Source organism: Oryctolagus cuniculus, chromosome 1 (assembly GCF_964237555.1).
Source record: "Oryctolagus cuniculus chromosome 1, mOryCun1.1, whole genome shotgun sequence".
NCBI classification, from domain to species: domain Eukaryota; kingdom Metazoa; phylum Chordata; class Mammalia; order Lagomorpha; family Leporidae; genus Oryctolagus; species Oryctolagus cuniculus.
The window spans coordinates 35703726-35714700 of NC_091432.1; the positions used below are offsets into that span (position 1 = coordinate 35703726).

At 41.3% G+C, this 10975-nt stretch overlaps 1 protein-coding gene across 6 annotated transcripts in view; it reads left to right on the forward strand.

Moving 5' to 3' along the window:
* MPPED2 (metallophosphoesterase domain containing 2) overlaps positions 1-8879 on the forward strand; it is a 196007-nt gene extending 187128 nt beyond the window's left edge. For all 6 annotated transcript variants that reach the window (XM_070064518.1, XM_008269263.4, XM_008269265.4 and 3 more), the window contains 3 exons: positions 1121-1236; positions 4817-4930; positions 7530-8879. In XM_070064518.1, the coding sequence (XP_069920619.1) occupies positions 1121-1236; positions 4817-4930; positions 7530-7648 (349 nt within the window). In that variant the 3' untranslated portion in view covers positions 7649-8879. The remainder of the gene's footprint in view (positions 1-1120; positions 1237-4816; positions 4931-7529) is intronic.
* The last annotated feature ends 2096 nt before the right edge of the window (positions 8880-10975 follow it).

The window sequence follows — 10975 nt, forward strand, 5'->3', positions numbered from 1 at the left end:
GTGAATGCTATGTCAGTGTTTCTGAGTTAAAGTTCTTGAAAGAGTCTAGTTAGATTGGCTTGAAATAAGCGTGTACCCCTTTTATTTGATCAACTGTGACTGACAAGGTTAGGATCACCACTTTCAGTAGGCATGAAGGAGAGCAGATTCAACCGAAAGAGAAAGTTGGACTTAGCCAAAAACTTGACAAGCTTATCTTTTGTATGCGTACTCTGGCAAATTGGAATTTCCCTACAGAACAACAGCGAGTGAATTCCCAAGAATACTTGTTGCATTTAGATACATGGGAATAGCACGACACTAGGAACTGCTTTGTACTACTGTGGTTTCGCCTGTTGTGTTTATAGAGAAAAATTGAACATTCTCCCATTATCATAAAATGAGACATTTTCATCTCCGATTAGAAATGCTCATTATATAGAGAAAGGCCATTCATTTCATTTAGCTTGGATTCCCAGACTCTCACTCCTGGAGCAGAAGTGCCTTTGCTGGTGAAATGCTCACATACCTTATCAGGGGAGTGGATTCCCGAGTGGCCAGCGATGTCCCCTAAATCTTCCCTTTGGTGGTAGGAGGAAAAGTCCACCTTTGCTTTTTGTTCACTCTGCCCCTTCTCATTTTTAAAAGCCCTCACACGATTTCAGCAATGTCAGGGCAGGGTATTCAGACATCGTAAAGGAGGAAATTTCTGCCTCAGATCCTTGTCCTTTTCATTCAGGACTTTAGTAGGATTCTTTTTGGCAAGGTGGTTCCATAGTGATGGAATTTCGAAGCTCTCAGGCACTACGGGAAAGATGGAAGTGCTTTGGATCAGTGAAGGGTGTCTTATCGAACACTGAGATTTGGGGGGGGGGGGACAAAGCATTGCCATAATTTTGATACAGACGTTCTGGGAAGGCCTCCACTGCAGAGGCATCTGTGCCCTTTCTACTGGGACAATTCATAGCCTCCACATTTGCTTTCAAATGGATTGTTTTGAAGCAGTCAACAAAAAAGTATCCTGCTGCCAGGGCCAACATCAAAAAGAGCAATGCAAACCATGGGAACATGCAAGAGAAATATTGCAGAGTGAAGATGTGGCTCTGCTGGCCTGATACCATGTGCATTATCTCCCCCAAAGGACTCCGTGGTTTAATGGATGGGGCTTTAACCTCCCCAGAGGTCAATCTTTGCTGGACAAGTGGAACCTCATCCCTGAGGGCATCGACATACTCATGACACATGGACCTCCTCTAGGTAAGTGAAGGTTGTCCTTTAGTCATAGGAAATGCCTTTTTCTCCAATGTAATAAATAATGCTTCAGGGACATAATCACCCCCCACCACCTTCTGACAAAGTGGAAACAAAAAGAGAAGTCAGTGCCTTTAAAGATGCTCAGTATGATAATTAAACTCAGCAGTTCTGCTAGGCTTACAGGTGTTCTTGAAATTAAATTTTTTTATTTAGTCGAGTCAGGGAAAAATCAAACGAGTATGGAGCACCACAGCCTTTTGAGCTTGATATGAAGAACTGTGTTCCCTTTGGAGTAAGGGAAGTCGGATGGGGCATGGAAGAAAGACATGGACCTACCAATCACAGGGCGTTTGAATGCCAAGGAGATGAAGGAAACTTTAGTTCAAAGGAGCTCATTTTCCTTTTCCCCATAATGTTGCAACCTGGGGGATCTTTAAGTTTAACATTTGAGATGATTATATGAGAAAAGATTTTTTTTTAAGGTAAGTGTTTGGGAAGGGCTTATGCTGAAAGTTACTTAAGGACACTCATACGACAGGCACATTGAGTACTTACAATACCTAACAGAATGTAAATGCCGTGGAAATTGTTGTTACAAACTTTACTGTTCAGGGCATAAGGACAAAAAGAAAAGTCTGTCCATGTTTAGGCACAGTATTTTTTTTTCTGAATATTTTCAATTTGTGGTTGATTGCATCAGCTGATTTAGAACCTATGGATATGGAAAGCAAGATCCATATAATTATTTTCTAATAACTCATGAGCTTGTTGGGTTTAGCCACAGAATAGTTTTCAACCAGCAGTACCACCCTGAATCATCCATCTACTCAGTACCCATTGTTTCTGTCCAGCTGAAACGTGTGTGCTCAGGAAATGCAAATTTATCACTTCTAATGGAAGATCATTTTTTTCTTTCTTTTTTTACTGTGGCACAAAATTGTGGCAAATACAGTGATCTCCACCCTCTTAAAAAAATCTTTGAATATACAGTACTAAATGAATTTTCTTAATTATCTCTGGGAAGAAGGGGGAAAACAATTTATAATATATACATGATTTTCACAGTTTTTTTTTTTTTGTGGCTTAAGGTCATTATCCATGTCTCTTCTCCCTTTTGTCAACCACAAAAAAACAGACAAAAAAAAAAAAAAGCACAGAAACCTAACACTCTTCCCTTAATGCAAATTTAATCTTTGCAGATGTTTTCCCCTTCAAACCACTTGGTGCTACTTTCCCTCTCTTAGAAGGGAAGTGCGCTGTGTTTCACAAAGACACCGTGGAAGGGAGAGCCATGGCACAGGCCACAATGACACATCTTAATGATGGGGCAAGTAAGAGAAGAGTCAGTTCTGCTGCAGATGTGGAAATAGGGCAGGCTGAGTCATCCTCATGCTTTTTTTCTCTAACCCATATCTCCATCTCATGTTTTATTTATTTATTTATTTATTTTGACAGGCAGAGTGGACAGTGAGAGAGAGAGAGACAGAGAGAAAGGTCTTCCTTTGCCGTTGGTTCACCCTCCAATGGCCGCTGCAGCCTGTGTGCTGCAGCCGGTGCACCATGCTGATCTGATAGCAGGAGCCAGGTACTTATCCTGGTCTCCCATGGAGTGCAGGGCCCAAGGACTTGGGCCATCCTCCACTGCACTCCCTGGCCACAGCAGAGAGCTGGCCTGGAAGAGGGGCAGCCGGGACAGAATCTGCGCCCTGACCAGGACCAGAACCCGGCATGCCGGCACTGCAAGGCAGAGGATTAGCATAGTGAGCCGCAGCGCCGGCCTCCATCTCATGTTTTAAAAGGTTATACCTACCCAACAAGTTATTAAATCATAATCAATTACTTTCCCTATTTTACAACCGTTAGACTAGCTAAGTCATTCAGTTGCTAGCTAAATATTCTGATCAGCATGAGTTGCCCAGGGAGAGCACTCTATAAGGACATCATTCCAGCCAACTTGACCATTTGTTAAAGCAGCCAAGTTGAGTGCTGGCCTGATTTCCCCTAGGGTGAAATTATAAGGAACTGGGACATCTTCATCATAGAAACATTTGCATGACTGGAGCATTATAACTTTGGATAGAACAATTAGTTCTTTCACTGTGGTGAAAAAGCAAGTGACAGCAATAATAAGTCTGAATTCCAGACTCTGAAGAATTCAGAAATCCTAGGTGCTCTTAGTAGAGAGGCAGACATGCTTCTTGTTATAGTAAAGATGCAATTAATCAGTGAGAGGTTATGTGTATAGCAAAGTGAGATCTAAATCAAGGAGTTGCTAAGTAAAAGATCAGGCAGCATTTTCATAATTGAAAATTGAACCTTTATTAGCATGTTTTGGGGATTCTTGTGAAAAATGCTATATTGGGTGAAGGAGATGGGAAGATTGGCCATGAGTTCTTTTGCCCTGAGGAGGGTGGCCCCAGTGTCATAGGACTTTACTACTTGGCAATGAGAAGGATGCTTTCTCAGGTTCTCGGATGTGGAATGGGGGTATTTTTCCTCGTTTAAGAAAAAAAAAATGAATCCATGAGGTAACAAAGCAAGTGTCATGGATTTAGGATGATTTCTTCCAATTAAAAATTGTTTGAAAAACCCTAATTAAGATTTTTGACTAGGGTCCCCAATTTCATCTGATGCTTTTCTCAGCTTCTCTGTCACCCTTTGTACCCCGAGGTACTGTGGCTTTCCAGACACACTAAGTAGTCATGTCTAAAGTTTGACCAAACAAAGCTGAAAGCTGTCCCTTTTTGCCCAGTTGTGTTTAAATAGTAGAAATGACCTACTGGAGCTGTGGAGTAGATTTCCATGGGTTACACTTCAGGCTTCCATTCCACCTGCCTTCTTCTGTGCCCATCCTGCTGAGGTGTATGGATTCCATTTCAGACCATAATCACTCAGATAGCTGACTTTGGCTATAATTGATGTCAGCTTTTATAGATTTTCTGCATTAAATGGAGAACTAAGTGGCTTTTACTTTAAAAGTAGTCAATTAGCCCCAGCTCGCTGGATGCCACCATGAGGTCATTTTGTTGTCCATTGCAAGAGAGGAGACTGGAGGAGCAACTGGGCTTTCCAAAGCTTTGGTTATTGGAACCCATCAAGGATTAAGAGTTGCTGTACTAAAAAGAGGAAAGTATTTTGAGGCCAGCCTACAGTAGCTATGCTTGTCCTTCTTCTTTGAACCATCTTGGAAGTAAACTATTATTAAGAAAGATATAATAGAAAAAAGGAGAAAGTAACTGAATTGAGGGAGAAAGAGATATTATGGTACTGCCGGGAACAAATGTCATTGAGCCCATGAAGAAGATTTGAAACCTGTGGCTGAATAAATCAAATCCCTTACAGAAAAAAAAATGTTAATTAACAGGAAGAAAAAAAAAATGAAACAAAAAAAAAAATTTCAAGAACCTAAAGAAGACAAAGTGACGAGTGAAAAGTTTCTTAAAAGCCATTGTGAGCTTTAATGGAGTGTCTAGGATTACAGATAATGTAATAAACCTTCTGTGAGTTATGGTTTCCTGAAAGTCTAAATGAAACCTTACCTGAAGAAGGAAAATTAAGAGTATTGATTGCATTTTGCCCTTAGGTTTTCGAGACTGGGTTCCAAAGGAACTTCAAAGGGTGGGCTGCGTGGAGCTGTTAAACACTGTCCAAAGGAGAGTCCGGCCCAAACTCCACGTGTTTGGTGGAATTCATGAAGGTAAGAACAAAAGAAGAGAATGCACAACATGTTATGTCACTCTGCATGGTCTAATTTACAAGGGGACGCCTTAGTCAAACTGGAAATCACGGAGCAGTGGTTTTCAAACTTTTTAGCAGTGGAATCCTTTTATAAGTTGAAATCTTATGAGAACCTCTGCATATAAAATGATAAATATTTTATATGGAATTCCCTCCATACTTTACTTTTAAGGTGAGTACATCATAGCAGCCTTGTCTGGTTCACTTTTCTGCAAATCAGTCTTTCCCCTAGGCAGTTTCTGGATGCTCAGGGCTCTGTAGGATAGTTTTATATAACGACTGCTCTAGAGCCACCCTAGATGTCCATAAGAACAAATTTTCTCTGAGTCCAAAGACATGACCTGGATATTAGAAGCTATGTAAAGTTTTTAGAGTCTTCTGATTGTAAATACTGTTTCATATGGAATGCACACAAAGACTCAGGAAAATAGACATTCCCTGAAAATAACTTTGGACATATAATGAAAGATATAACGAAAGTGGCAGGAACCTGCGTATTTGCAGATTGACATTTCATTAGTAACTTCTGAAACTGTTAGCTCATGTGGATTTCAGCAGAATAATTCAGTCTCCCCTAAGTGGGAACTGGTCCAGTTGCTTTGTTTTTTGCCTTTCAAAGTAAGCTGAGTCAAGGTCAAAGGAACTGAAAACCTCTCAAGAACCTTCAGGGCTCTAAATTCTGTCTTTCCAGCCTTCTTCAAGGTAGGGAAAACTGGACTTTTGGACAGGCACAAAACCCTTTTCAACTGGCCTTAGGCTTTCTGAGCCTCCCACATGTCCCCAGTTACGTGTGTGTGTGTGTGTGTGTGTGTGTGTATTTAGGTGGGCGACCACTGTATTCTTTTCAGCTCCTGCTTATAGCTGCTGTCTGCATTTATTTATGAATTTGTAGTCAAGTTGAGGTGTTGGAGCCTACATGTCTGATGGAGCAAAAAAACAAACTTTATTTTTCAGAGGCCACAAATCCAGTGGCTTCCTGGTTAGGCAGGTAATAAAGAGTACATTGAAAACCATCCTACTGAGGCCAGAGAAAATTTGGTTTGCTCCAAGTGCAGGCCCCAGCAGAGGGGCTGGAAAGCAGAGGTGCAGCTCCCAGAGAAGAGCTGTCAGCCAGCCCTGCACAGGGCTCTGCTTCCTCTAAGGCAGGGTGCAGGGGGTGGGACACCAGCAGGGGAGAATACAGACTTGGGATCTCCTCCTTGAACACCGTTGGGGGGGGGGGGGGTGCTGCTATCTTGAAAACTGGTTTGAATTCCTACAGCATGCCTATGGGTTTGCATTTCGTCAGCTTTGAAGAACAAAATCATTAATTAGCTTTAAACTAGCCAGACAATTGGGGAATTCCACTGAAGCCCCTAAATAATAAACTTGCTTAAAAGCAAGGATATCATATTCAAATAAACTTGCCTAGCTTTTATTCACTTAAGACAGCTGAAGAGGGCAGAGAGAGGGCAAATACCAACGTCTTGATGGAGAGAGATAACAAGACTTTATGACCTCACAACTAAACAGTGCACATTTTAAATACCTCTTTCTTAAGAGATTTTTCCATTGACCCTCATTAAGCTCTCCATGGGCCTACTTGGAGAAATTTTAGAAAATGAAAAAGAATTTGGAAAAAAAATCCCTTATTTGTTATTTTTATAAGTCTCGGTGATTTTTTTTATGGCTATATTTTTATATACCATCACAGCCTGATACCAACATAGAATTACAAGCTTGGTTTGGAAGGCAGTATAAGGTACCCAGGGAAATGTGCAAACTTGCAAACATCCTAAAAATGTCACATATTAAAAATTACAAAAGGAACAGGCAACAGGCATCCAAAGACCCAGGAAACTCTCTTAGCTTTGTTTCAATAGGTCACAGGAGATTTATACTGCATGTGGGAAGAGTTTTTGCTTGGTCCAGTGTTCAGGTAAGCTTAGGAGACAATGTCCTCTGGTGATGTTTCTGCACATCACTGGACATGTGGTCAGTTGACACTTTTGAATGGAGTGGAACTCAGCATTCACAGTCCACAATTCAAGATAAAATCACTTCTGGTTAAGTTTCATTTCCTAGAGAAGGAACCTGAAATCCCACATCTCCTGTCTCCCAATGCAAATTCTGTATCCCTCCTTACCTGCTGTGATGCCCATTTGGAATTTGGTTGTTTGTCCCTGAGGAAAAATCCCTATGTCCCTAGGACTCAACAGTGAATACAGGGCTTTGAAATGAAAATGTTATTTTAAAAAGAGGTGGAAAAAAAACACCCTATTTTTCTTTATTTTCACTGGTAAAGAAACCACAGCCTTCCCCCCCACAACATGTTTAGCATTCGAATAAGGGGAAAAAAAGAATCATTTTGATGTAAAGGATTCTACATAAAGAAAAGAGAAAAAAAAATTGAGCAGCAGCTTCTGAAAGCCATTATATCTGAGGAGTCTCAACTGAATTTCATCTCATTGCCCGCTGACAAAATTTTTCCGTTTGTTTTTCTTGCCTGATAGCCCTGCACGCAGAAGGTCACTTTGGTTTATGTATACTACAGTAACTGTGACACTCTCTCCCTACAGGTTATGGCATCATGACCGATGGTTACACAACGTACATCAATGCCTCAACATGTACAGTCAGCTTTCAACCAACCAACCCTCCAATTATATTTGACCTTCCCAACCCACAGGGCTCCTGAAGCTCTAAATGTCTGTTGGATTGCGAGGAAAGGTCTATAAACTGCCATTTTTCTAATTACAAACTTACATTCTCTTACTTGTTTATTTCCAAATCCTGTGAGTTCATTTTGTAAATTGTTGGAACACAAATGATGCTAGAGGTTGTGCTTCTGTATTATTTTTTCATCCATTTGGAATCAAAGGAGCCTTGTGAATTTGTAAAAAATGACTTCTGTTTTCTCAAAGGCCACGCCATTGTAAATTGTTAGTGTTCGCCAAAGGACAGCCAAGCTTTCTTTTAAAAAATGATAAAAGTCTTATTTTAATATGCTTTAAGCTGGAAGAAAGACACAGGTAGGCAGTGTTTAAAAAACCACCCAGATTTGCACAACTGTTTAAGGGTATTGTTTGAAGTATTTTATATTTTGATGTTTTGTTGTTATTGTGTTCTTGGAACTGCTACTTTTCTGCAGATGTGGCCCTGATTAGGAGCAACCGTCTCATCGGAAGTAGACTTGGAAGACTTCTCTTCACACTCTCGCTATAAAGAAAACCATGTCAAAGGAAGAAAACAGCCCTTGTTTAAAGGATGGCTTAGCTAGTGAGATCCATATCATGGTTATACAAGGTCTCATTGTCTGTTTGTTTCTTTTAAATTATTTTAGCTTTAAAAATATGGAAATGGAATCTGTCAAGAGCAGGTATTTCATGCAGTAAAAGAAAAACAAGCGTGCAAACTCCTTTTCAACATGAGTTTATATATATAAGTATTTTTTGTGTATTATGACTGTTAGGAGTTTAATATTGCCAAGGACAGTACAACTGCAAAGGAATGCTGTACAGCAGCAAATCAGAAGTCTGAAGGAACTGACACCCTTTCTCAAAATTCAAGGTCTTAAAGAGCTTGAGTTAAATCTAGGTACAATTACAAATGTGTATAGACGTAAATGGATGCAATGGAAGCTAACTAAAATAAGGCTTAGTTGTCCTTTCTATTTAAATACCCTGAATTGTCTTCTTACTCCCTCTCCCCCTTCCCATTTTGCACTGTGTGTCGATGCAATCTTCACTAGCACAAAATATTGTCGCTAATAGTCATTTCTGTTTTCCCATTGTAAATGCTGTTGAGCTTTATTCTATTTTATGTTATCTTGTTAATGAAATTTAGGAAAGCAGTCCTTTCTTTAAATTTATTGTGATATTCTATATCTAGCGGCCTTTATATGCAAATAAAATTGCAAGATTTTTAAATGTGTGCTGTTTGGAGAGATGGCTGGTGGAAGGATAGTAGCTTCGGCCTGAGGATGGGGGGATTTATTTTTATACAGCATCAGTAATCTCTTTCAGAGGAATTAGAATCAGTGGTTCTTTTTTCTAATTTTCAATAAATTTTTATTACCCAGCATTCACAGGCTGGCAGGTAGATCGATACGGCACTCAGTGTACTCTTCCTCCCATCGTGCTGCCATCTATCTTGCCTTAGATTTCGGAGGGTGCAGATTCCATCTACGGCCATTGTAATTTCTACAGGAACACAGAGAACGTGCGCTGAAGGCATGGATGCTGTGTTGACCATGTTTGTGGTAGTGAGTTGGGTGTGGACATTTTGATGATACAGTAACCACTGCACATTCTCTTTGTACCCCACGGCAGCCATCATCTCCCCCACACTTGGTTTGGTTTTTTTTTTTTTAAATTGATGCCGTACTGGCCAGGAGGGGGCAGCAGGCAGTGGGATGGGAAAGCTGTGTTTATGCTTCTGAATTTCTCTGGAAGTACCTTTGAAGAAAACAGCGTGATCTTGAATCTGCAGTGTGTCTCCGAAGTCTACATTCCAGTGCTTGTTGGACAGTATTCTGACCCATCTTCCTTCCTGCCCACCCACTGTGGATCTGTTGATGCAATTCCTGAAAAGAAATCTTGATTTGGTACCAGCAGAGAGAATGGATCCGAACTCCAACTCAAATTCACATGTAATCATCATGGTTCATGATAGCTGTTAAAACTGAGTAAGTGTATCAGAGGTCATGCAAAGCCTGTGGTGGACATTTTGGTTTGAGCTTACAGAGTATGTTTGAGCTTCCTGCCTGGGGGTGTTCCAGGGCCACGGTACTTAAGATGGACCAAACGAAGTACCGTGAGAAGTTAATCTCCTTTGAACTGCTATGTTGGGTCAACTACTGAACGGAAATGTCACCTGGTTATTGAACTGGAAACTAGGCTCAGACTTGTGGAAAAGCAAGCTTTCCAGAGATAGGTGGGTGGCCACGATGACAAGTGTGCGTGTGCATAGCCCTTGAGAGAACACATGGATGCAAGCTAATTAAGCTGAGCACTTACTAAAATTGCTTTCCATCGTATGGGAGGAGGAAGCAACCCAGTCTACCAAATCTAGAGGGTGGACCAGCTTGTAGACAGGTCTTTGTTCAGCCTCTCCCCCAGTCTCTGTGCATGAATTGCCCCTGAGGGACCTGTCATAACTGAACGGAAGCCTAAGGCTTTCTTCTCTGGGCCATACAAAAAGGAACCATTCAAAACTGCTCTTCTAAAGTGAACACTTTGTTTCCTTCCATCACCCCTGTTGCTGCGGAGCAGGCTTCCTATTTTGTCATCTTCGCAAAATCCTGGAAGAGGCCACATAAACCCCACTTCATAGATAGGAAGGTAAGAACTCTAAAATTAAATAACTTTCCTTGGGAAAATGGGAGGTTGCAAAGCAGGGCTGTGACTCCATACCCCATGGCCTTCCTGTCACCCTGTCCCTGGGGCGGAAGAGTTGACGCCCTCCAGAAGATGATATGAAACAGACCTGAGCCATAGGACATTTTTCGTCTCTCATGTAAGAGCCTGCAATGGGGCTTGATGACAGCATCAAGCTGGACAACTTCTTCACCACTTCAGCATGGCAAAGGACGGTGGGTAGGAGCGCAGACCCTCGGGCCAGTGGCTTGCCCGCATCATCGGCTCCCCAAACTTGTGCTGATGCCATTAACTGGGTACTTACCTTCTCCATAAAATGGGATTAGGAAGAGGAGGAGGTTGTGTTGCAAGAGTCCATGCATTGAGATCACTGGCATCTAGTGAGTGGTGCGCAGTTCTTGTGAAATAAGGCCTCTTGTGTTCGGTCTTGAGATTCTCTAGGCAGGATTCCGTGGTTTGAATCCTCACTGTTGGCACTGGTGGCCTTGTATCTGAGTAAGTGTGTTTGCGTTCCCTGGGAACTATGACAAACGTGCCTTCATAAGAGTGTGAAGAACCCTGAGGGCTGATAAGGTAACCTCATGTTTCAATTTATATATCTTATTTTGTCCTGTCCCTTTTAATTACCACATAAGAATGGGTCTGTA